The 26,443-nt window shown below is 39.7% G+C and overlaps 3 protein-coding genes across 6 annotated transcripts in view; 2 read left to right on the forward strand and 1 right to left on the reverse strand.

Moving 5' to 3' along the window:
* Positions 1–8,748, forward strand: part of ZDHHC20 (zinc finger DHHC-type containing 20) — a 48,652-nt gene extending 39,904 nt beyond the window's left edge. The window contains exons 11-13 of one of the 2 annotated variants that reach the window (XM_027677182.1): positions 478–593; positions 1,004–1,081; positions 3,236–8,748. In XM_027677182.1, coding sequence (XP_027532983.1) covers positions 478–593; positions 1,004–1,041 — 154 coding nt within the window. In that variant the 3' untranslated portion in view covers positions 1,042–1,081; positions 3,236–8,748. The remainder of the gene's footprint in view (positions 1–477; positions 594–1,003; positions 1,082–3,235) is intronic. The other variant, XM_027677183.1, reaches the window with a different exon arrangement.
* Positions 8,749–9,448: 700 nt separating this feature from the next.
* On the reverse strand, positions 9,449–11,015 carry MRPL57 (mitochondrial ribosomal protein L57). Its single transcript, XM_027677185.1, has 2 exons — positions 10,948–11,015; positions 9,449–9,929 (listed from the first exon to the last, which is right to left on the reverse strand). Exon 2 carries the CDS (start codon positions 9,922–9,924, stop codon positions 9,613–9,615), a length of 312 nt encoding a protein of 103 aa, XP_027532986.1. The 5' UTR covers positions 9,925–9,929; positions 10,948–11,015; the 3' UTR covers positions 9,449–9,612.
* Positions 11,016–11,075: 60 nt separating this feature from the next.
* SKA3 (spindle and kinetochore associated complex subunit 3) lies at positions 11,076–23,213 on the forward strand. Of its 3 annotated transcripts, none has more exons than XM_027677176.1 (9): positions 11,076–11,275; positions 13,375–13,439; positions 14,345–14,510; positions 16,476–16,890; positions 18,614–18,714; positions 19,995–20,185; positions 20,388–20,600; positions 20,736–20,854; positions 21,693–23,213. In XM_027677176.1, exons 1-9 carry the CDS (start codon positions 11,173–11,175, stop codon positions 21,724–21,726), a joined length of 1,407 nt encoding a protein of 468 aa, XP_027532977.1. In that variant the 5' UTR covers positions 11,076–11,172; the 3' UTR covers positions 21,727–23,213. The 3 variants fall into 3 exon arrangements, with proteins under 3 accessions (XP_027532977.1, XP_027532979.1, XP_027532978.1); XM_027677178.1 differs by having other exon boundaries at positions 20,391–20,600; XM_027677177.1 differs by having other exon boundaries at positions 16,479–16,890.
* The last annotated feature ends 3,230 nt before the right edge of the window (positions 23,214–26,443 follow it).

The raw sequence follows: 26,443 nt of genomic DNA on the forward strand, positions 1-26,443 counted from the left end.
AATGCTGAGAAGAAGTTGCTTCCAGTGCAATATAACCTGTGGGATTTACACAAGAACAGGACCCTTGTGCAAATAGCACATTATCCTTTTGCACTCAGAAGATTGTTCAGAAGAAGGTCTGGGCATTTATGTGGGATAAGATGGCATTTGGCTGTTCTTCCAAATGGTACTGGTTAGGTTTTCTTTTTAACTGTGTGGCAGCGGCACTGTTGTCAGTGTGCCATTTCTTGTGTATCAGACTGTGGGTTTTTTCCATTAGAATTTTGAATGGCTTATGTGAGGTAAGGGTTTCGACTGATGACTGGAACAAGGCTATAGGGCAATTAGGGTCGGGGAAAGGAAGCTGTTTTCAGTTGGCACTGTAGGGTTTTTTTTGTTTGTTTGCTTTGCTGTTAAGTAACTTCACTACTCTAGAAATGTCTGAAATAAGCAGCTACTGGTATTACAGAATTCCTGTTGACTTTGCTTACTTTTCAGCTCTGGAGCCAATCAGTCCTTTCCTACTCGACCACTCAGTGAATCACAAAACCGATTGCTAGCTGGCGATTGTCAGTGGGTGGAAAGTGGCCCTGAAGAGGAAAATGTGAAATCAGGTAGCCTGAACTGTAAACATTATGATGATTCTTCTATGGTTTTGTTCATGGTGGGGGGTTTCTTTTTTTTTTTTTCTTTAGGGCCTAGATAGTCCTTAGGAATTGGCTGGAGTCATTTAGAAGAAATGTTGTTCCATAGAATAAAGTCAGCATATTTAGAACTTATTACTAACTTGCATCCCAAGTAATACTCTGCTCCAAACATAGTTATTACATTAAGTAGATAGATAGATAATTCTCACTTTTGCACTTAAGTTCTGAGATTTGGGATCTTTTATGTTTGATTAGGGGGAGGAAACTATTTTTGTAAAATAGGCACAACATGGTTAATGTGCTTTCTGGTTTGAAATCTTTGCTATTTGTTATGCAAATCTGCAAAAACACATAATTGAGATTCTCTCACATTCTAGGTGCAAAAAAGCATATTATAGTTTCATTGGAAAGCTGATCTCAGCTTATTACTAACCAACCATCTCAATGAGAAACAGGTAAGACTAACATAATTGATTGCTGTTTCTGTATGCGTATGAATGACAACAGACATCTTGAAGTCAAAAATCAGCTAGTCATGGAACGCAGAGGAGTCCTCTGATGTTGGATGAGTAATAGAAAAGTCTAAATAAAACTCAGAATGGCTGTCCAGAAGACAAGAATGGGAGGAATGCTGTAGTGCAGGAAACATGGGCTGGCTAGGTCTGGGATGAGTCAGACTAATCCTTTAATTTAGATTGTGTAGTGCTGGATTTGTTACCTGACCAGGGAAAAGAATCTGATGTTAATGCAATTTCAAGATGAAGTGCTGTCTTGAGGAAGAGTTGTTCTTAAGGAACAGCTCCTTAACTGTCTTTTTCTTAATCATATATTGGTGGGCCATGCTCTGCTCTTAAGCTTTAGGAAGCTGTGTGTGAACAGGGAAGGAACAAGTAAGTGAATACAGGTGTCTGCATACAGACTGCTTCATCACGTTTGGAATTGACAGTGATCTTCTGTAATGTTTTTACAATAAAGTGCGCCCACTTTGCCTTTAGGAAATACAGTGAGTGCTGGTGCATGTGGAAACTTCCCTTGGTGTATTTCCAGTGACTAAATTAGACTTGTTTTATGTTTACTTTGTACTGTGGTGAGCTTATAAGCTCCAATTAATTTTTGCTCTCTGGAAGAGAAATCATATTTGGTCAACTAACAACTGTCGATGCTGAGGGCTGAGTCCTTACTCCCTGCCTTTTTTTTTTAGTTATTTTGGGGGGGAGGTTGGGGGATATTCTTGCAAGTAATTCCCATTTTCATTGGAAAGAAATTTAAGTTTGGTGAGCTCAGTAATTTTAGGATAACTTTTTTTTCCTTTCCTTTTTTTATTTTTTAATGAGCCTTCTAACCTAGAATTATTTTTGGGAGGAGTTTGGTTTGTTTTCAAGGAAAAAAATCTCTCTGAAAGTCTTTGTGGGTGATGGTGTGATATTTGTACCAATATTGGTCAGACTGCTCAGTGTAAACTCATACAAAACCAAAATCAGACTAGTTAGTGGTACTTCTGAAAAACTATTCAACCATGAGAACTCACTAGTGGTAAGTTTCCCCTTTGCACCTTTTCTTAATACTATATAAATCTGCAAAACGATGTCCCAAGCAAGGGATTCCTTTCAGCCTCTAGCTATATAAAACTTAATCTGATCTAAATAGGTTACTAAGGCTTTTCTGTTCTTCATAGAAAGGAATGGATGTCTTCTGAGAGCAGCTCATCCCAGTAGCCTTTGATATAGGGTATTATAGAAAGGTCTTAATCTTTCTTTCCACTGACCTAGAGAGGGAGCATAAATGACTGGCTTAAGCTAGACAATTAACTGGTAATAGTTTGAGATGAATTTCCTTTCTATCCTCCCTCTCTTCCTGAAGTCACTCCAGATTTAATGAAGGAAGAATTTGTACGTTGTGTCACTCTTGCCTAAACTGCAGTAGTTTTAAAAGTTGTAGAAATAAATAGTGCATAACTCTATCCAATGCAAAACATTTTGGGTATATCTTACCTCAAGCTAACTCAGTAGCAAAAAGTTCAGAATTCAGTTGGATTTGATCACAGTTTCTGTAGGATGAGGTGGTTAATTCCAGTCCCTGCTGTTGTAGGCAACTGTGCAGTAGCTGCGAGATCCAACATCTGTTCAGTGCACTTTTGTATACCCTGTAACAAACTAAGAGTTGTATTTTTTAATTTTAGGCCTATAACATGCAGCAGAAGCAAAGTCATGGCTGACAAGTAAAATGCCCAGACTATTCTAGTGAAAAGAGCTTGATTTGCAGAAGGCGGCTAATTTCCCAGTCTCACCTAGGCAAATACCATTTGTGTCCTCATATCTATCAATTTAATTCAAAAATTAAATTGTTGATCAGGGTTCCGAGGGACTTTAGCCGCAGGTCAGTGGTGATGGATTGATGTTCTTAGCACAGATAATCTTCTAAAACATAAGAGGTTTAAAACAGAAACAAAACAAACGCACAACTCTCAGAATGCTGATTACCTTAACTGCTGTCCTCAAACAGAAGTCTGTAAATCACGTTACCCAGCTGCATTCGTGTAATACACTATGATCTAGTTTTTTTCAAAACTAATGGAATAATTTTATTTATTACCTTTTTTGTTTCACTAGGTTTCTGCAACACATTTTGAACTTGAATATTACTTAATTTTGTTTCGAAGAAGTTGAGCTGGAAAAAATGGAACATGAACATTTTGGGAAGAGACAAGAAATTCAGGTTTCTGCACAGTACAATGGATTCTTGTAAGCACTATTGCAGAGCAGGGAAGTTAAGACAGATGCCTTAAGATTCTAAATGTGCATTTATGCAACACTGAATTATATACTGCTACCAAAGGGCCAGATCCTGAAGTGCCCTGCTTGGATGCACAAGGTCCAGAGTGGGAACTATGCATTTTTATTACGCTGCAGTGGTGGGGGTAGATTGCAGAGACTCCTACCTCCTCACGGGCAAACTTCATACCTTAGGCACTGCGGAAGTCACTTCCATAGCAGGTCTCCAGAGTACAGAAGGAAACATAAAAGGAGAAGGAAGGAAAAAAAAAAACAAAACAAGAGAAGAAGAATTAGCATAAAGCATTAGCTGGTGAATCTGAAGTGCGAGTGTACATCATTCAGATGCCAGGTGATGGGGAAGGGACTGGATGATGTCTTCTTCCCTCTTCCTGTTAACCAGTCTACCCCATGATCATAGCTCTCCAAGTCTTTCAGGACTGAGAGTTCTTCCACTAGCTGTGCTTTGGAGTAAGGCAATGCCAACAGTGTAAAAGCCTTTTAGCTTGGGTGTTGCTTTTTTGCTATAGCATTGAGCCTCCTCATCATTTTAACTTGATTTATTTAACCATATCAAGAACAGAGCTCAAAGAAGAAAACTTGGGTTGAAAAAAACATCGATTATTACTTTCAAACATCTGTCTGTCAGCATACAAAGAGAAACCAATCCAAAAAGGAATTAATTGTTACATTTGGTGTTACGGTTTGCAGTGTTTCCTGTGAGGCAGCAACTAAATGGTAAAGTACCCCTGAGAAAAACCTTATTGCAGTTGTGTGGTGTTAGAAAATGGAACCAGAAGAGTGTTGCTTTTTCCATGGGTCTCTTGATGGTTTATAAATACTGTTTTATACTTTTGTTTTATCTTTTTAATAAAGGCACAAGGTTTTATTGGTTCTAAAGTACCATTTAAACAAATATTAGGTACTTATAAGAAAATCAGTCTTGAATCATATGTCTGTGTTAGCACACTGAAAAATTGCATACTGTACTGTCCCACTTTCAAGTCCAGTTTAAGTGATGCTGGAATTGCTGAAGACTGAGTGCTTTGTGCAGTGATGTACATGTTCACAAAAGGCAAAATGTATTTCCTGTGTATGGAATCAAGTCCATCCATAGCTCAAGACCTACAGCAAAAAACATGGGGTTTTTTATTTCCTCACTCCTCTGTAGAGAAGACTGCTAACTCATCTTTGAGTGGTATTGGAATTTTGCACCTGGAAAAAGTGACAAACACTATTTTTCTGTCTGTAACTTTTCTGATGTTCAGCTAATGCTGATTACAAATATACATGAGCCCTTTTGATACAGACTGCAGATAGTAGTCGAGTTGATGATCTAGTCCAAAAGAACCTGTTTGTTTTGTCTCCCAGACTGGTTGCTACTTCCATTAAATATGTTTATGATGGAAATACTAAGGTATGGAGTATACTCTGAGGTTTAAAATAAGTATTTTTTGTCTTTGGAAATAATAAACTTTTCTTAAATATTCATCTTCTGGAACAAGAACTCTTTGAGAATCTATGAACATGATTTGGTCACTGTTGGATGTTCTTGAGACAGAAGTAATGGCCCAAACTTGCATGTTTTATAAAAGTTGCACAATGTTTCTTCAAATTTGTACAAGAAATTTTGCATTTGTTTATTTCAGAACTTACAAAAACATTTGCTACACGTTAAACTGAAAGGTTTCCTTTTTTCTTCTCAAATGTCAAGTGAGATGTGCTCATCTGAATATAAGCTCTCAGCAATACTGCATCAGCAAAATTTCATGGGATAGATAACAGAGAGAGAAGACTGCAATTTCAAATGGCTTGTTCTGAATACCAAAATTTGCAGCCCCAAAAACTGGTGGAACTGTAATGGAGGGCCTGGGATATCATCTGGCTTTTAGTGCATCAGTGTATTATAGCTGAAATAACACATCCATGCACAGACATCATCTAGCAGCACTATAAGCAAAATGTATGTCTCATAAGTGTCACTGATTCAGCAATATGGTCTCTGCTCCCCCAGCCACTCCCCAAAGAGCTTGATATACCCCCATATGAATGTATATATACTGTAGGCTAATATCAGTATAACTTGGTTGATTTCTTAAATCAGGACCATGAGTCTACAGGAAAAACTGTAAGTAAACAGAGCAAGCTTAACTCCATGTGCGTTTTGTAGCAAGCACTGGTCTTGTGAAACCAGTTCTTTGCATATCTGAGGGACATTTTTGTGGCTTTTCATGAAGAACTGATGCTTCTGACATCTTTATGCAGATCACAGGAATATTTTGTCCTAGATTTTTTTCATATTTGAGGTGAGAAAAGGAGGAGAGCAGTGGGCTCCTGAGGCTGAAATTACTGTTGGTGTAAAAGTAGGCATTGCTAAAAGTCACTTTGACAAATATGAAACACAGTAAAATAATTCAAATATGATTCTTTCAAATTCACCACCCCCGACCCCCCCCCTTCTTTTCCCCTTGGGGAACTGATGACTAAGAAACCCCAGGCTGATATAAAGGATTTAAGTTCTCTAAGGTAATTGTATTGATGAACTCTAAGGGCATGCCAGTGAGTGGGAGGGGAGGTTAGGTTTTCCTTGCAGGTGTGGGCTTTGGAGGAGATATCCTGTCCAAAGCAGCAGGATGACATCTTCTGTCTTGGAGTTGTGTCCTGACAGCTCCCTAGCTTGTGCTGTGTCAGACAGGCAGAATGAGGGAGCAGGACAGCTGTCCAGCTGTGGGGTTGCAAGCAGCCAGGGCACTGCAGCAACAGCAAGTAGGTACTTTTGGCCTGCGCACTGAAGAGCTAGAAACTTCCAGTGAATGCAGTGAGGACAACTCTACATGTTCAGGAGATTGGAGGGGAGATGGATCCTTAGAAAACAACTGTTCAGGGTGTTGGGCCATGTGGCATATGCTGTTTTGTGCTTTAACTGACTCTGTATCATGGAGTCTTGAAAATACCTAGATTGTCACTAAAAACAGCAGCCCTTAAGCTTTTAGATCCATCAAAATATTTACTATTGCAAGCCATACATAGTAGTTACTGTAGGATAGTTGATATTAGCTGCAATTAGAAACTGCTTTTGTATTTCTTATTGCTTTTCTCTTTTAAAAAAATCCACACCCTCAAAGAGCCAAAAAATGGCATTAAATCCTCAGTGTGAGGACAAAAGTACTAACGTAGGGCAAGATTTCAGTGATTTCCCCTCCAGAATTCTGAAATGTCTTGAAATAAACCTGTCCCTGTGAAGATGAGGGGAAATCCATAAATAGAAATGACTTAAAACTGCACAGCTAATACTGGGTTTTTTCTTACTCTTATTGATTCACAGAGTGTACAACATACAAATCATTGCTGCACCTGCCAAAGCCGTATTTATGGGAGGAGGGCAGGGAAAGGAGTAGGCATGTGTCATAACTGACTTCCTTCAGAGTTATTCTCAGACTGCAGTGACATAACTCAGATGTGTGACAAGCTTTGATTAAAAACCTCCATTTTAAATATTCAGGTGGTTATTTAGAGGGAGTTTGGGCACTACTCTTTTTAGTGATTTGAATAGAACATTACGGTTTTTGTTAAAGCTGCCCCTTGAGTGTGGAATTTGCAGGTACCAAGCTACTTTTGGTGTGCTATTCTTAGAAACTGGTCAGTTTTCAGATACTATTTTTTTCCTTTGTGTGGCTCTTCAGTATTAATTATAAATCATCTTTTGGGTTGGGAGGTTTTGATTAATTTCAATACCATTCGGTATGCATGGAAAGGCCTTCATGATCTCTCTGAAGTATGGTCCAGTTGTAGCTAACCAGAGCCCCAAGAGGAGGGAAACAGCAGTGTTTGCAAGCAGCGTTTGTGTCTGGCAGATTTACCAAGAGATGTATTGACTCTGATGTGGATTGACCAGAGCTGCCTGGATCTGGAGCACTGACTGACCAGGTTCATTAAAAATATAAAAATAAATAACACAAATGACAGCTTTGAGCTTCATAATGTATGTTCTCTGGGGACACCCTCTAAAATGGAATCTAGCAGGGGGATTTGGATCTGCATTTAGAGAGGCTGCAAACAGCAGCTACTTGAATGCAGAGCGCATCAAGGATGTCTTTCCCAGTACCTAAAAAATAGCAAGGTATGCAATGCTAGAGGCTCTTCTATCCCTAAATGGCACCAAAGAGAGCAGCTGCACATGAAGTGATTTAATACTGAACACATTTACTACACTCATTTCTATCAATTTATTTTGTATATATAGCTTTTTATACACATTTTTCTTAATTACGTAACTGTCATAAAACATTACGAAGTTGTAGTTTGTTTTAATGCTGATTAAAACTGGTGTTTGGCTGTTTGTTTTCTGCAGCAATTACTTGAATTTTGTTTCCATTAGGTAGTGAAGTCTGATAATGTTTACAGGATGGCTTTCTTTGGTTTGGGGGGCTTCCCCATCTTTATTCCCAGCCCCTGCCCCAAGAAGCAGAGCTCATGCTGAGCAGTCAAGCAGATGTGTCAGGGATGAAGTATTTGGATCACATTTATTGTTACCAAAGCATTCATGGTGACATGCAGATTCCCTTACGTTTACATTGCTTAGCTGACTACTACACGCTTAGTGTAATCCTGTGATTTCTCCTGTCCCTGAGCCCGTTGTATCAGCTTTGTCGTGGGAAACCTAAATCTTTCTGTATGACAATTTACAATCATAAAGCTATCCCAGAAAGAGGCAGCATTCCTGCTGTTAAGTCTGCCCCTTTTTGAACTTAAGATGAATGAAACATCCCTGGGTTATCTCTGCAATTGCTTTTGTATTTGCCAGCGAGGGTGATCAACATTTGCACTAATCACAACGTCCCAGCTGTTCTACTTCCACATGGTTATTTTTAATTGTGCTGCCTAAACTTGTAATGAGTTGTATTTAAGTTTGGGGTGATGTGTAGAAGAGACATGTAATAAATACACACTTACTGTATTTTTTGTATGTTACAGATAGGACTAGTCCTATGCACAGAGAAAACATTGCCATTTATAGTTTAATACTTGAAGTAACTTTTTAAACGGGCTTTTATAAAAGAATTAAATACAAAATCACATTGCTTTGCCTGGAAGTTCCTTCATGTTTTAATTGTATTTGCAATTTCCCCGTATGTATACTTTTCCATAGAAGTTCTCTTAAGCTGTTTATAACCAATGGAAGTGCATTCAAGATTTTGTACATCAGTGTTCAGACCTGTTCATACTTCTCTGAAGTACAGTTCACGTTTAAATAAAAAATTACCATTTTAAGCCTCTTTTCCAAAGTGATATGGACTTGACACTTGAATTCATTGGTGAATGCAACATCAACTTAATAAAAGTATGTGAAAGAATCTGAAAATTGCTCAGCTGTAGCATGTGTGTATTAGTGAAAAAAATTGCCTCCCTGTGAAACACTGTGTAACTGTTCTAGTTTTTACACTCCAGCTGCAACAAACCTAAGATTACACTTCTTGACACATCTTCCAGGTCACTGGGTCTTGAGGGGAAATATAAAACCTGACTTGGGGCTAACTTCAGGACACTAAGCCTGACTTAGAAGTCAGTCACTCAAAGAGAAATCAGCCATGTTCCTTTTGATCAGAAACAATCTGTGTAAAAAGGCAGCAACACCCAAGTTGACACTGACATGACACCGACACTGGCATTTAAATTAAACAATTCTTTCCATAAAGTTTCTTAAAAAAACTCTGTAACTCTAGTTCACCTTGGTCCTTGCATGCCTGACGGCAAGTGCCGTCAGTTGTGTCTCAACTGCTGCTGTACACAGAAGAATCCCTTTCAGAAGGGAGAGCTACCAGCAAGAATTATCTGGCCAGTGCTAGCAGAGAATCCCCTTCAACACAGCAGGTGTGTTCTCCAGGCTTTCAGAAGGAAATTATTGATGCTATAAATCTAGGTTATGTATAAATCTTTACCACTGCACCTGGTAACTCGCTGCTTTGAGCCCTGAAGAACAGAGGGCAGGCAGATGGTAGAGAGTCACACAAAGAACTGTCCTTTTCTAAGAAGACAATAATAACAAAATATAGTGTTCTACAGGACTACTTTTAATGTAACATTCTGTACACCGTAACAAAGTCTTACTTCTCATCCGCCCTAATTACACTGAATTACAAAACCACCATAATAGGTACAAGGGCAGATCCCATGGCAGTGTATGACATATGCCAAATATAAATATGCTGTATTATTCAGCATATCCACTTTTTTGTCACATTTAAGTGGTTTAAATGATCACTGATGTATCTGTGCTCAGGAAACTTGGCTTGTTTCAGGCGTTTGAAAGCTTCCCACTTGGCACGTCTGTGTTCTGTGTTGTGTTTGTACTCCTGCTCCCTGGTCAGGTAAGGCCGGCTCAGCCAATATTCATTCTCTGCTTCAATTTCCAGTCTTCGGACCATTGCTTGCATCATTGAAAGGGTAACCTGTCTTGGTCGCCTGTACTTCCCAATCCATTGGTGTCCAGGAATTCTCTTTCGAAGTAATACTGTTGTTAAAAACATTGTGCCTCAAAACATAAACAGAAACATCAAATACTCATTACCTTAGGAACAAGAATAAAAGTTTGACAAGAAAAATTAAAAGCTCTGAACACTCTCCACTGCTTTTTAGCTAGTTTGAAGGTTCAAGTTCAGAACCTGATACAACCATCACACACAGCAAGCAGCACAATGCCAGACATACTGGAAATTTAAGATTAGAAAAAGGAAACCTGAAATATTTACGTATCTTAAGAATTTATTTAGTTACCCTTACACTGCAATTAAAGCATATCCCCCACAGATTATTTAAGAGAAATCCAGCCCTAGGGTACTCCAGAACAAAGGGTTCCCTTCATTCATGCCCTTTTCGAATAGCTAACTGCACTGTCAAAACGGATTATTTCCAGGTCTGTCCTCTGGATCCAAACCTGGCGTTTCCTCAGTATTAGCTTCTGAACCACAGTCTCTCCGTAAACTTACTGGTATGCAATCACCTAGTTTTGTATTCTGACTAGGGTAAATCTGGTCAGTAGAGAAAAAAAACAGTCTGTATTAGACCGACTGGCGAACATGGAAAGCACCAAGACTGACACGATACACAGGGTGCAGCAGAGGCAAGAGAGGCCGAGTTACATCTAGACTTTACACACGTGCTCTTCATTAACCTGTTTATTAGTCCTAAACACGCCTCCCAGGTCTGTTATTACAATGTACTCCATCAACTCGCATCACAGAATATTCTGAGTTGGAAGGGACCCACAACGATCACTGAATCCAGCTCTTCGCTCTGCTCAGGATATCCCCAAGAATCAGACCACGTGCCTGAGAGCGTTATCCAAACGCCTCCTGAACTCTGTCAGTCTTGGTGCTGTGACCGCGGAAGTCAGACGAGCGCTTTACACGGCACAATCCAGCAATGGCGCAGAGAGAAGCCACCCTACCCCGTTCCCCCAGTGCGGACGTGGCCCGATTGAGAAGCGAAACCGCGGGGCTCCGCGGGGACAGCGCTGTCCCGGGCCCCGTTCCCAGCCCGCCCTCACTCACCTGGAATCTCCGGCAGCTCCGGCCCCGCGGCAGGAACCAAGATGGCGGCGGGCGGGCGGTGGGCGGGGCGCGGCTCTCGCGAGGCGCTCGCGAGGGGCGGGGCCCGGGCACGCCAATGAGGCGCGCGCTGGCGGCAATTCGAAGCCTCTTCGCGGCGCGCGCGGCCTGGCCCGGCTTCCTCACGGACGGCCCGGCCCAGCCCGGTACCTTCGGAGCTCCCCCGCCATGGACGTGTCCAGGGCCTTCTTCAGCAAGCTGCGGGGCCTGGCCGTCACGCTGGAGAAGGAAGTTGCGCAGCTGAAGCAGGCCGTGCGCAGTGAGGACGCGGGTAAGTGCAGCCCGTGGTGACGGGCGGTACGCCTGGGACCGGTGGCTCTGCAAGAGTTCCTCCGAATTCCTTCCTCGACTTGCGTTCCCGCCTGCCATTATGCCCCTGTGCTCCTCTGGTGGGTGCGGGGATGAGCCTGGGAGTAGCTCGGGAAGGAATTGTTTGGGCTCCTCCCCGTGTTGATACGTCTCTGAGCTCCTTCGCGGCTGCTGTGGTGGTTTAGCCCTAGCCAGCAACCAAAGACCGCACAGCCGCTTGTTCCCTCCCCCACCAGCGGGATCGGGGAGAAAATCGGAAGGGTAAAAGCCAGAAAACTCGTGCGTTGAGATAAAGATATTTTAATAGGAAAAAAAACCCGCGCACACAAACAGAACAAAACAAGGAATTAATTCACTGCTCCCCATGGTCAGGCAGCTGTTAAGCCATCCCCAGTAGAGCAGGGCCCATCATGCATAACGCTGACTTGGGAAGACAAACACCATCACTGCAAACATCCCCCTGTCCTCCTCCTTCCCCCAGCTTTATATACTGAACATAATGTCACACCGTCGGGAATATCCCTTTGGTCAGTTGGGGTCACCTGTCCCGGCTGTATCACCTCCCAGCTTCCCATGCACCCCCAGCCTTCTCACCAGCATGGCAGTAGGAAAAGCAGAAAAGGCCTTGGCTCTGTGCAAGCCTTGCTCAGCCATAACGAAATCATCTCTGTATTATCAACTCTGTGTTTAGCACAAATCCAAAACAGCCCCATACCAGCCACTGCAAAGAAAATTAAGTCTACCCCAGCCAAAACCAGCACAGGTGAGGTTTTTATCGCAGAAAAAAACAGGGTGAACACGACAAAATGGGAATTGCGTTCTTGTGCTTCTTTTCATGGATTGATACAGGAAAACTTTTGCAGGGCATGTGCTCTCTGCACAGATAGCTCAGGCACCCAATTGTGTTTATCACTGTGTATGTCTTGTCACGTAGCAGGTGTCCTCTTTTACACTATTTGCATTAGCCTTGGTTTCCAGTGAAAGAAGTAATGACTGCTGTGTTGTGGAAGTGAACAATGCATCTGCTGTGTGCAAATACAGTGGAAGAATTCAGTTTTCTGTTGATATGAGGTTTTCAGTGGTGGCTGTATTACTTTTTTTCATTTTCATTCAAGCTCTTTAAGGATAAAATTTTAACATAAATAATTCTTTGCAGCCCAGGGACCTACCTATTTTATTAACATCTGCCATACATTAATTTGTATAGTATTAACTGCAACATTAAAATGGAACTCTGGACAGTTTCTCTGTGGAGTTTAACACACTGTACAAAGAGCAGTCTCCTACTGTGCTAGGTACTAATGAGAACTAGTTCTCTTTGTTTTTCTTTATCTTGATTCTCTTCCTCTAACATGCAACTCCAACTTCTCTAATATCATAGAATCATATGACCAGGTTGATCAGAGCCCCAACCAGCTTGGCCTTGAACACCTCCAGGGATGGGGCCTCCACAGCTTCTCTGGGCAACCTGTTCCAGTGCCTCACCACCCTCACAGCAAAGAAGTTCCTCCTATAATGTGTAATCTAAACCTGCTCCCTCTTAGTTTGAATCTGTTCCCCCTTGTCCTGTCACTACATACTCTTGTAAATAGTCTCTCTCCATCTTTCTTGTAGGCTCCCTTCAGGTACTGGAAGGCCACCATTAGGTCACCCCTAAACCTTCTCTTCTCCAGGCTGAACAATCCCAATTCTCTCAGCCTTTCCTCCTAGGAGAGGTGCTTCATCCCTCCAATCATCTTGGTGGCCTCCTCTGGACTTGCTCCAACAGGTTGATGTCTGTCCTGTGCTGAGGAACCCAGAGCTGGATGCAGTGCTTGAGGTGGGGTGTCACCAGAGTAGAGGGGCAGAATCTCCTCCCTCACTCTACTGGCCACACTGCTTTTGATGCAGCCCAGAACAAGTTGCCTTTCGGGGCTGCAAGTGCACATGGACGGGTCATGTCCAGTCTCTCATCCGCTAATACAGGAGATTAAATTCTGATGTAGAATGTACTTGCATGCTAAAACACTAATGCACTCTTTTTATTTTCCAAACCTTTTTATGTGAACATGCATATCAAAGACTCTGAAGATGAATCTTCAGCAAGGGTCTTGCATGACCTTCATTGTGAAATCAAAACTCTGAAGGTAACGTCTTAACTCATTTCCTTCTTGAAAAATTGTGGGTGTGTGTGTTTTCCATAAATGTATGGCTCTGTTTTGATCAATAAGCCACAATTCTACTTTGTTGTTCAGCAGTTATGACCCTTAATTTTACTTGCTTACCTCCAAATCCTCATAATGGCTATGGATATTGGGCTAATGCCCAAAAACCTGTGGGTGACCCGAAGTAGTTTAGCAGTGTTGATTAGTTTGCAGCCACTATTGTCACTCAGGTTGTCAGGGGACAAAGGTAACAGGGAAATCGTAGCTGTGCCAAGGTATACGTACGTATGAGGAGAAGGATTCAGGAGCAGAAGGTCCCAAGAGAAGAGGTAAGCTTGCTTCTGTTCAATGACTGGCCCTTAGAATAAAGTCAATCTTCACAGAAGTGTCAGTACCTTCAGCCATTCAGTTAAACTTGTCAAGAATGTTCTCTGTTTCTTAAACAGAAGTAGGAAAAATGGGTTATAGAAATGAGCAAGTGTAGACATAATTGAGGGTTAAGCTAGGATATAAACTTGAGGTTCACCTTTTACTCTGCGCTAATTGTTTGTACATGTGGAGTAGGTGTCCAAACTAATTGCTGTCATCTCATAATTTTATGGAGTAAAAACGTATTTTTGTTTGCAAGGTGAACTGTCATGCTGTGAACTGTCATCATAATTTAACTTTTCTAAGTTTTTATATACTCATGGCCTATATATTCCTGATATTCTGTAGGTGTATATATACCTGATAGTTTTCAGGTATAGATAAGACCTAAATTAGCTGCTTTATCTGAATTGCAGTTGAATATTTACTCCCAAAATGCTCCATGTCTAAACAACTACCACATGGTGATTTGAAAACCAGTATTTCTATTTTTTCGTTTCCCCTCTCTGCCCCCAAAGGAACATGTTAATGCCAGTTTTGGTAAGAGTTGCTCTGAAAACCAAGCAGTTCATGAGTTTATGAAGGCACGTGAAATATTGGTGCAAAGAAATGCAGCAGATCTTGGAAAAATAAGAGAGCTGTTCCGGAAGTATGGCTACAAACCACCTGTCAAAGACTCTACAGGTAATATTTCTTAGCAACACAGAATGTGAAGAAAAATATAATTTTATAAAATGTTTCTCTTTAGCTATGTGTATATTTCTATTAATTAAGAGATCAAGTACCTCTATATTATTTGCTTTATAATAATATCCAGAGGGTAAAAGATTTTGTTGTGATTGGTGCCATGAGAATAATTCAAAACACATGAGAACAATTCAAAACATACACTTGGAATTAGATCTCCTGACATGGTTTTATGTTAGTATGTGTTGGTTGTTTTATTTTTTCAGTAATAATTATATTCAGAAAACATGTTAGCAAGACTGATTTCATAACGCAGAGAATTACGCTGCTTCAGCTTCTCACACTTGAGAAAGTATTGTAGATGCACCTCAGTTGGTTCACATTCGTAAGTGATGGTTCCATTAACTTAAATCATCATAGAGAAAATCTTAAAATAATGTGTTCTTCAGCACAAATGAAACAGTAGAATTATGTACAGGGATTAGGTGACGTGACAATCAGTAGTGGCTTGATCGTTGGAGGGGAAGGAGATCCTTAATCCAGTCAGAAAATGCACACACACCTGTCTGAAAAATCCAGGTGTGCCAAATGAGTTTAAAATACTCCAGCTGTCAGTATGACTCATACCTCTTTGAGTATCAAGGGCCCAGTCAGCTTTCAAAAAGCCTTTGGCAGGGCACACCTTCACCTTCTCTGAGCATTATCCCATCATTACAAAACAAAATTGTGGTCATGGACCATATTCATGTACGAGTTAAGCTACTACAGCTGTTTTACAAAGATAGGGCAGAAGGCTCTGATTGTTATAGTACCTTTCTTCCTGTACTCTCTCTGCCTTTACATAGCTCCAAACAGAGCTACAAGGTTAATTTATTTTTTAAGATGTATTTTTAAGCTAAGTACATCTGAATACATGATATCAATGCACATAGAAAGGTGTATTACTTTAAATAGCATTCCTCCCCTCACCCACTTCACAGAATCACTTAAGTTGAAAAAGACCTGAAATCATCAAGTCCAACTTATGACCAAATACCATCATGTCAACTATACCATGGCACTAAGTGCCACATCCAGTCTTTCCTTAAACACCTCCAGGGACAATAACGCCACCACCTCCCTGGGCAGTCCATTCCAATGTCTAATCACCCTCTCTGTGAAGAAATTCTTCCTAATGTCCAACCTAAACCTCCCCTGGCACAGCTTAAGACTGTGTCTTCTCATCCTGTTACTTGTTACCTGGGAGAAGAGACCAAACCCCACCTGGCTACAACCTCCTTTCAGGTAGTTGCAGAGAGCAATAAGGTCCCCCTGAGCCTCTTCTTCTCCAAGTTAAACAACCCCAGCTCCCTCAGCCTCTCCATAGGACTTGTGCACCAGACCCTATCCCAGCTTCATTGTCCTTCACTTATTACATCGTGCAGAAAGTCATTAATGTTTTGGGGTGTTTCAGTTTATCTAACTCCAAAAATGTACAAGTTACACATTTACATATTTTTGCAGTGGATTCTTGTTATCCAAAAAGCTATCTTCTTTCACAAGTTTTTAGTTGCTGCTTCATAACCTTTCTTCAATACTGATTATCTGAAGAAGAAGCATTCTAGTACTGTGCACCCTTACCCTTTGCTCTTTCCCGAAAAACATTATCATCTCCATGCAGGGAGATGAATTCTATGAAAAATACTCTTGTGTAAAAATCTTTCAATTTCATCTTTCTTAGAAATAATATTTACCAGCAGAGTGAAATTCAGTAAATGTGTGACTTATATTATGAATATAGCTTAGCCTGATAGGAGGTTTTGATATGTGTTGCAGTGTCAGGTTCAGTCCTTTAAAACAAAGGAAAGAATTTTTACAATAATAAATGAAAAACTGTGAATACTGGGGAGGTGTCCCAATTTATTTTATAAATCTTAGAACAGAAATTCTAACATAATTTTTTTCATTTCTTTTCTTAAAAAGAAGAAGAGGAAGGAGTTAACAGTGAATCGACAGTGTCTGCCCAGAATAAATCTGATGAAGAAAAAGCAAATGATCTTCCTGCTTGTACTGAGAAGCCCCTGTTGCCCAAAACCCAACTGTGTAGCCCCCAGCTTTCTGATTTTGGTCTTTCACAATATGCTTTCTCCAGGCCTTGGAGTGCAGTGAAAACACAGAACACAACAAATGCACATCAACAACAGTCAAAGAATGAGACTCCACTGAAAATACAAACCCCCCGTACTTTGCCCAGAACACCAAAATGTAAGCTGAAGATGGATGGTTATGAGTTTGCAACACCAAAACTTGAACACTTTGGCATTAGTGAACATACCATGTGTATGAATGAAGATTATACAACATCACTTATTCATAAAACTGCTCAGACAATCGAAAAGTAAGTACATTACTGAAGTTCAGATTGTTTCTCTACTGAATTTGGTGTACTAATTTCTTTCTGCTGTTGCCCTCCTCTTTGTCTTTAAGCAGGTGATAGGGTGATATCGACCAGCTGGTTCGTCCTATGTCTTTATTCAACTCTCTACATGTCTTTTCACGTACCCATTGCAGTGCCAACAGTGCCAAATGCTGCCATGAAATGCATCTGATATGCTCCTTCCCTTGACTGCACCACGATAAGAATCTTCCATACACAATGTATTTACAAAGGGAAAACACACAGTGTATATGTGATCTTTTGCTTTCCTTAACTGGGGGTTCAGCTTTGGGGATGTGTTGTCTGCACAGCCAATTTAAAGGTTTCAGAAGCTTTAGGAATATAAACACAGTAAACAACTTGCAAAGCACTCAGTAAAATGCCTCATTGTAGAAGCACTGTGTTGTCTCTTATATAAGCCCCACCTTACAAACAGTTTGTTGTTTTTGCTCCAGTCTTCTCTTGAAAAGACATCTCAGTGTTCTAATTATGAAGAAAAAAATTGTAGCAGTGAGGTATAAAACATCTTAGCAGTATAACAATTTTTCTGTACTTCTGAGGTAATGTAAAGGTAGTCAATAGGTCATGTTTTTACAGTTAGTATTAGCAACATGTTCAATTTTAAAAGCTGACAGTAGCTAAATATTTGATATTTAGAGAAATCGTTCAAAAAACAAGAATCATATTCATGAAAACCACTTTAAAAATTCTATTTATCATTCTCATTGTAGAAACTAAAAATGAGATGGTTTCAGGTATCTATAATACTTCCAAGGTAAAACTGACTTCAAAAGTTACTCTTTTTTAACCCAAATTTTGAGACATATTCATCTAAGTAAAATATACAAAATTGTTTGTTGTTTTTTTTTTTAAGCTTAGGCATTTTGTAGAGAAGCTCTAGGTTTGGTTCCCATAGCTAAGATAACTTTTTAAACACTTAAAATCATTTTCTTATAGACACGCTTTTTTATATAGTTTAGGTAAGCTTCCACTTTTTGCCTGGTTATATGCCTCTTAACTGCATATGTCATTCTTCTGCTAGAATATCTTGGATATGAAAAAGTAAGTTTAAAAATTTCAGTTTCCAATATTGTAGAATTGATATTAAATGGCTTTTCACTCTGAAGTTGCTACATTTTCTTTTAAAATAATTCTGGGATTTCTCCTTTTAAATAGGTATGTAAATATTATAATTACTCTAAAGCTCTGTAGTATTTGATTAATATAAGTAATCTTATTCAAACTTAAAAATTCAATTAAAAATCATTTACTGTTCACAATACTTTTACTAGTTTTAAAGCAAAAACGATTTCCTCTTGTTGCTTAGAATTTTGTAGGTAACAGGCAATTCAAAATAAAAGACTGTACACCTAACACAGAATTGGTCATCTGGGACATCTGTCCTACCCTGGACATCTTTTTGTTTGGTTGGTTTGAGTTTGGTTTCTTCCTAATGCCTTGGACTGAAATCTCAGAGTATTTGATAATTTGTGGCTGGACTGAACATTTGCATACTACAAATTGCTGCAGTAGAATCATAGATGAAAAAATAATCTTTGAGAAAATTAATTTTTTACTTACATATTGATGAATGAATACTAGAAAAGTGATCAGGCTGACAGTATTCCCTCAATTGTGACTGCTTCATAATATTTGAGAGCTAATTGAGGAGTTTCATTTTCAGGTTGGTTAAAATAGATGATAATGGAGGGGATGTGCCAGAAATGACAGCCAGGGAAATCATGGTTACTTCTGTGCCAAAATCAAATGTGAGAGCTGAGAATGGTAAGTTAAAAATACGTGAAATAAATATACATATGCACTTTTTTAGAGGATGCATGTGTAAATGCATTATAAACACATGGTAAACTTCAGTTGTGTTTCAGGTTAAATACAGTTAATTCAGGCCTAGTGCTTCTTAGAAATATGGATTGTTCAGAATGCGTCCATTTTCCTGCAAATATCCCACACAATGACTAGGCCTGAATTAACATAACTTTGGAGGTTGCAAACTGTATGAAAACTCTGCAATGTTTATAGTTGTTAGCTGTGTGAAAATTGTATGTTTATAGTTATAAGGTATGAGAAAATCATGTGTTTATAGTTGAAAGTTGTGGGAAAACTGGAGATAAAGGGACACCTGGAAAATCTCGGAAAGCCCCTAAAGGCAGATCGATAGGAGGGACTTTGGGTGGCACAAATTATGTCAGAGCGCGTGGACAGAGCCTCAGAACCAATGAACTGAAGGCATGAGACGCGTGCACAGACTGAGCTATCCAATCACTTTTGTTGTAATCATGTACCCGGGAAAAGCTAACTGTATAAAAGCTAACTCATTTAAATAATAAATGGGACATTGCTTTGATCACATTGATCGTCTGCGCGTTGTTTCCGGAACTCCTGCCATCCATATCATTGTATGAGTACTAATGTCTAAAAAATGAAATGTTGATGGCTTCTGTGGGAAAGTTTCTCACTTCAGTATAAATCTTTCCTCATTCTTCTCATATCCAGCTGGAATTATACAGAGGAATTAATTATTTTGTAACTGCAGCTTATCCTTATTTGAAATAAAAATACTGTTTTGCCAACTTAGCCTTTTTTTTCCTGAAAATACCCGTTAGATCTCTTTAAAGACAGGAAAGAAACCACTTTGAGAGAGGCTAGTGAGATAGTTATTTAGGTCTTTCAAGAGTAATGACAAAGAGTAAACTTCTTTGAGAGGAGAAATATGTTCTTTTAAAAATCTGTGAGAATCTTGGGACAAACAGAGTGGCAACTGGATACATGAGAAGGTAATGCAATGCCCATTTAAGCTGAGCTTCTTCAGGTGCATTCAGTAATGGGAGTAGAATGATTATGTTTTTTTGGCTTTTGCTGCTTTTAAGGAATACTGTAATTTGGATGGATCAAACAAAAAAAAATCAGCTAAAATGATACAGGCATTTTAGAATATGCAAATCTGTGAAAAGCTTAGACTTAGAAATTAAGCTGGAACTGGTAATATTTATAATATGTGTGTGTGTTCATGTATGTATTTTTATTTATATTTTGCTCACGCTTAGTATCAGCAGCTGACTGGATGGCTTCTCCTATGGTAGTTGTGTTCTGTACTCCTGATGTGAAGGTCTCTTCCAAAACAAATAGAACAGTATTACCAAGGTCACCAGAGACAAAGGAACTGCCTCTTCCCAGTCATACAGCAACACCACAGTGTCCAGATTTTCAAACAGGCTGGCTAAAAAGAGAAGCTAAGGTAGTAAATAGCAACTATGTACATTTTCACACACTTTGCCATAAGCAGTTTTTAAAAGGTTCATTTGGGATTCTTTTCCAATACTATTTTTTCTTATGTAACTGTAGAAGTTCTTTGTAATGGTATTTTTTTAAGAATATTTACTAAATACTTCACCTAACATAAGTAAATTAACTGAAGGCATTTAATACCTCTTTTGCAGCAGCAGGTAAAGCCAGGGGGAAAGACTGAGTCAGTGACAAAGAGTGATGCAAAAGAGAAACAATACAAAGATAGCATTCCTTTTGCTGTGAGCCCTGATGCGTATCTTAAACATCTAGGGGACCCTTCTCCTCCCACAATAAAACACTATGACCAGTTACTCAATACTCCTCCACCTCCAGAAGTAACAAGGATACCAGATGATGTTCTACAGGTCAGCTAATAAACTTTTTTCCTAAATAATTTTAATATCAAAATAGTAAAACTAAAAGTGCATAGTTCTGTATGTAATCCATCTGTTTTGAGTTCTTAGATAATTCTTTTTAATCCCATTTAATGTTTCCTGTAGATTCTGTCCAAATACAATCATAAGATAGGCTCTTCTAAAGCCAAGGAAATGGAGATCAAGGCAGGAAATGCTACAAGATGTGAGAATGATTCCACTGATTACAGCAACAAAGAGAACAGGTATGATTGCATTTTACAGATTTGGTTGGGTAGTTTAATTTGTAGGAGCTACAAAGATTGTTTAATGCATTTAGAAATCAATGCAGCTGCTTGCTCTTCAGCTACCAGAATAGCTCTTGCTTCTGTGACTAAATAACTGTATTTTGGGATGGTATCTGACTGCCTGTTTGTAAAGAACAAGTTGATTGTGTGTTTGAATCTTCACAACTTAAAAAAAAAAAAAAGGAAGGGAGAGTTTTACTGGTTTATCTGTATTTATATTTCACTTGGTGGCAATCAAAGCACCAGCAAATGCTTTCTTCTGAATAAATTTAGGCAACAAAACTAAGAAAATTGGAGAAAAGCATACAAATGAGAACTGATTTCACAGTTTTGGCAAAGTCAAAATTTTTTGAAATGCAAAGCTACAACAAGTATGACTAATCTTCAAACAATGGAACAATAGCTTTATAAAGAACAACACCAATTTGAATATAAAGAAGTTTTTATAACAACTTTATCAAGTGTAGATATTCCTGATTGAATGTAATATATATTATGCTTGTTGATTATCTGTTAAACTTGGAGCCTGTACAGATTATTTAGGTAAGAGGTACAAGGAACGTGTATGGAGTCAATAATAACAACAAAGCAGAGTGAAACTGATAAAATTTGGTATCTTGCTAGACTTGGGAGTTGGAATCCATTTGATTAGTCAAACAGAGCAAAGCTCTCACTTTAGCTGACCCTCCAATTTTGTTATCAAGATAAAAAAAGACAAGTTTTCAATATTTGTGTCTTCTGCTAATTCAAAATATGATTGAAATAAGCTCATGAACTCATCTGGATATATTTGCAGAGGATATCGTGGAGTTTTCAAGCCAAATATCTGAAATCAAGCTGAAGACCGCATTGAGACTGTTTCATGTTCATGGATCTTATCACTGAATCATAACAAGTTCAAAAAGCAAAAGGAAATACTGGTGGGAAGAAAGAGCCCAAAAAAGCTTTTTTAAATGAAGAAAAATTCTTTATCCACAATGTGGATAAACTTGTTTGAAATAACAACTTGTGCTTAATTTCCTACTGACATTATTGGCAAAATGTTTCGAGGGTTTTTAAATATATTATGCTTCAAAGAGGAATGGAGAACGAGGTAGTACTTCAGTTGTTTATTGTGTAGGCTTGCATTGCAGTAGGCTATAGAGAGAGCAGTTGGGTTGTCATAAAGGGAAAGTCCAGTGTATTGCCCCAAAAAGTGGTATCTCTGGCTGTTCTTGTGACACTGTACATCTTTTCAGGGCTGAGTTTGAAGTCTAGTACTTCAACAGTATTGGGTATCTTCAACAGAACTAAGTCTTTTTTTATTGGAAGAGTAACTCCTGCTTTACTGTTTAAAGCACTTCTGTGCTTTCGATCACTTCTGCAGCACTGAGACCTACCCGACACATTCCTGCACCAGGCTCACAGCTACCTCCCTGTCAGAAGGGCATTTCCCATGTGGTTTCTTCCTTAATATCCATTGGCATAGTATCAGGTGCTATGCATCTGGTTACTCTGTAGCTCTAGAGGGTGACTCTGGCTCGAATGTGAATTATTTGAAAATGTATTGTGCAATTGATACTGGTTATATATATCTTCAGCTGCTGGAAGAATTTGCTGGCAGGCATTTGGTGATTGCTTACTCTCCTGCGCTGCTACCATGTGTATTCTCTGAGTGGTGGTGTCACTTCTAAAAGGGCACATCTGCTCCTGTTATAGCGGACCCAGCTTAAGTTCTCAGAGCTGTTTGGCCATCTTTTGGTATCTGGTAATCATAGTAATTAGGATTTTTTTCTACCAGTGCTTTTACTGTTGGCCACAAGAAAACCCAGTACATATCCTTGTTTGGAGCCAGGTTGCTCTTTCCAGCGTCAGCCGTTCTTCTGAATGACTCCAGGACTGCTCTTACGAGTTGTCTTCCTCTTGATGGCTGAAATATTGTCATTTATTTGAGGGCAAACATGCAACACATGGGAAGAGAGACTGTCCCAGGACATGAGAATAACTGTATGCTTTTCAGAACTCAGTCTGCATTTTTTTGAAATCCTCAATGAAATGTGCTAACATCTGGAGATGCCCAGAGGTATTTCTCTACTTGCTTAGACAGACTGTCCTTGTTAAAAACTTAGCAAGTAAAGGTGCCTTTTTCCTGCTATTGTGGTCATTCTCCAGGATAAGTGTACATCAAATTTACTGGAGAAGGTGATTTTCTACTAGTTCTGACCTGAGCACACTGTCATTTTAAATGCTTGTTTCTGTTTGAAAATACCTATGTATTATGTGTCAGTCTGTGAGCTTGATTAAGTTTTGGATACTAAATAAATCTGTCTCAAATGCTTGGTGGCTGCTCTGAAACACTTCTTTGTTCTACCCAATTCCTTCAGAGAGTGAAGGCCAAACCTGCTTCCAGCATCTTTCAAACCACATGGTGGTGTGGATTCTAGTCCTGGAATTTCGTGGCCTTGGAAAGGTACAAAATATTCTGCTGCAGAGCAAGAGTCTTTCAGCCAGACAGATTTACCAGCACTAAGCAGGAAGTGTTTCACAGTCTTAATTCTGTAGCACTTCATGGCTACTTTCTTGCCCTGAAGCAAGTCAGATATTCTGAAAGACTCCATTTAATGTGAAATGGAACAAGCAGCACTACTGTCCTGGACTTTGCTGTATTCCCCCTACGTGCAACTAACAAAATTCACAGAAGGGCTTATAGAAGTCTTTCCCCTAAACTTGAGAACAATTCAGCACTCTGCTGTCTTTTCGTCCCTTAGGGAACCGTGGAGTTGTACCTAGCAGTGCTGGGCTTCTCACTGTAAGCCACTCGCATCATTCTGCTTGCCTATTAACATTTTCTGCTATATTTCATAGCTATTTCGTTAACTAATATTAAAAGGATTCAATTAATACTATGAGAAAGAAATTATCTTCAATATGACAATTGAAATCTTAAAATCTTCTGGTCTGCTCAAGCTATTATAACATGATACAGGCATGAGACTTTCTGGCATCTGGAAATGAAGTTTTACTAGTTGGTTTTGTTTTTCTTGCCTACAATATTACCCTAATACACATATTGTTTGTACTTGTATTCTTTTTTATAGGAGGAGCATTGCTCTGAGGTAGATATAATCAGAGCAGCAAAACAAAAGCTAGTTTGAGTTTGTCATGCTTCACCTTTGACAACCTTTTAGGTTTCAGGAAGGCCTAAAGAGTAGTTTGAGTATTGGGGGTAGGGAAGGGAAATGACAAGTGAAAGCACTTGAACAGGCTGCCTGGAGAGGCTGTGGAATCTTCTTCTCTGGAGGTATTCAAAACCTGCCTGGACGCAATCCTGTGCAACCTGCTGTAGCAGGGAGCGTGAGACTGGATTATCTCCAGAGGTTCCTTCCAACCCCAACCATTCTGTGATTCTGTTGGAAACTGATCTGTATTCCAAATAAGCTGGGGAGAGAAAGTTTACCGGTTTGTTTTGTCTTCTTGCTTTTTTCCTACTCAGATCAGTTCTCTCACACAGGTGGCCGTCTGATATACTGGAACAACAAAGGATGTAGCCATGGGGCTGGAGGAGGGTAAAACTCCCGTTAAGCCAGTGTTGCTGCTGGAGAAAGGCTTGTCCTGCTGCACACCAAAGTAAATAACCTGTCAGAGTGGGAATGATGCAAAAGAACTTAAAATTTACATGTTGGTTTGTTGTGGGATGAATCTCTTAACAGCATTGGCCTGTCAGAAAGTACAGTTTGGATAAACAGTAGCTAAATAAGTAGCAAATGCAGTAGTTCGGTGAGAGACGGTCATCACCTGAAAACAGGCAAAATTGACTCTGTTCTGTGTTGTGTTTATTTAGTTTAACTGCTTCCACTGGAGGCTGTTTCCCCAATTCTCTCGCATGTAATCTAGGGGCTGTGCAGTTTTACAGTGGATTTGTTCCATTTGCCAAGACACTGAAAGGCTAACTGATTTTGTTTTCTCTTCTAGTTTGTCCTTCCCAACAGTAATCTCAAGCTCAGCTTCTGCCCATGGGAGTGCTAGATCAGATGTAAGGGAAGGGTGAGAATGGGGTCACATCCTCTAGCAGTAGCCAGCTGTCAGAAAAGATTGAATCCAGTGCAAAATTGCACTTCAGTATTTAAGGACATCGGGGAAGTAAACAAAAAAGCATAGCCTTTAGTTTTCTTTCATTTTCTGTGGTTCTTAATCTTTTTTTATTTTTTTAAAGTATATCAAATGTGTCAGCTAACAGAAGCTTCTCTCCATAATCCCATTTGTTGTCAAAGAAGCATCTCAATAGTTCTGCCAAGGAAGTCCCTTAAGCTGGTCAGTGCTTTTTTATCTGGGAAATACTTTGCCTAAGGTTGAACACAATTATAGCTCTTGCAGTGAAATGAAACTTCCCAGATGGTTGTCAAAGGGATAATTGACAAGGGTTGCTTTCAGTGCTGTCCATTTTGCTTTTATTGATGTTTTTATAAATCACTGGAGCAATAACTACATTCCAGGCTTCCTTGTTTTTTTAAAGCACCATGGACACTTCAAATTTTCTGTAAAATGTAATATTTGCTTTGTTCCCTCTTTTCGCTATTCAGATGTTCCATTACTCATGGTAGTTTCATGTGCTCCATCAACAGCTGTAGCTGATTTTGAATCTGCCTTCTGTTTTGGGAGTACCTTGTTGTTTTCCCGTGGGACAGTAATACAGAAATTGTGGCATTTATATGGAGCAATGACAACATCCAGTGGCTGCACTATGGAACCACATGTGTTAGTCCACAGGAATACAACTTTCTATCAGGAAGACATTGGTTGGTGCTGGCTATATTATCTATCAACTTAAATGTAAAACCTCATGCTGTCCTTACAGTAATACCTAGTATTACAAAGGGGCAGTTGACATCATGGTAGGGAGCTGACTGGATCCATGAATTTCTTTGATCTTGTTTTGCCTAATTCAAATTGAAGAGTTTTAAGTAGCACAAATGCACATTCATGGGAAATGTCCATGGAAGAAGATGCTGTGTTACCTGGGCACTTCTCCTGGGGAGAGACCAAGCAAAGTATAGTTTGCATAATACCCAGCAGGAAGGTGTTCAAATGCTTCCATAGTTTTTGGCACAATGTATTCCTGGCTTAAAGCCCTGTAGTTGTGTTTCCTAATGATTGCTTACGCAATTGTTGTAAGGCAGTCTGCGTGGTCCCACCTGTCTTGCCCCAGCTGCAGGTCCCACGCCATAGGTTGTCAGTCGTGTCACTGCAGTTGTGGCTGCAGGAGAATCCCAACCATCAGGAACTAATTACTGTTTTCCAAGATTAAATTGTTCGTGGACTGTGCACTGACCTAAATCACTGTCTGCCTGCGAAGGCACTGGCAGTTGCTGAGGCATGAGGAGGGAAAGGATGGCAGAGTGGAAGCTAGGACATCCTCCTTCCCTGCCTGGGTGAATTGTATCCTGTCTGTCCAGCTGCTCTGGAAAGGTTGCCTAACACTGTTTCTCCATGAGCACTTCAGTGGCAGCTGAAGCAATTCCTCTTCTTCATCCCAGCACCCAACATTTCTTCTCACAAACTCCCCCCTCC

The sequence above is a fragment of the Neopelma chrysocephalum genome, unplaced genomic scaffold, assembly GCF_003984885.1.
Source record: "Neopelma chrysocephalum unplaced genomic scaffold, ASM398488v2 Primary Assembly neopelma1_43, whole genome shotgun sequence".
NCBI lineage: Eukaryota > Metazoa > Chordata > Aves > Passeriformes > Pipridae > Neopelma > Neopelma chrysocephalum.

Bases quoted from the DNA above. Each gene is read 5' to 3' on its own strand.
- MRPL57 (XM_027677185.1), bottom strand. From the start codon at position 9,924: ATGTTTTTAACAACAGTATTACTTCGAAAGAGAATTCCTGGACACCAA.
- SKA3 (XM_027677176.1), top strand. From the start codon at position 11,173: ATGGACGTGTCCAGGGCCTTCTTCAGCAAGCTGCGGGGCCTGGCCGTC. The intron at 11,276-13,374 runs GTAAGTGCAGCC...TGCATATCAAAG, and splicing joins CGTGCGCAGTGAGGACGCGG to ACTCTGAAGATGAATCTTCA. The intron at 13,440-14,344 runs GTAACGTCTTAA...CTGCCCCCAAAG, and splicing joins GTGAAATCAAAACTCTGAAG to GAACATGTTAATGCCAGTTT.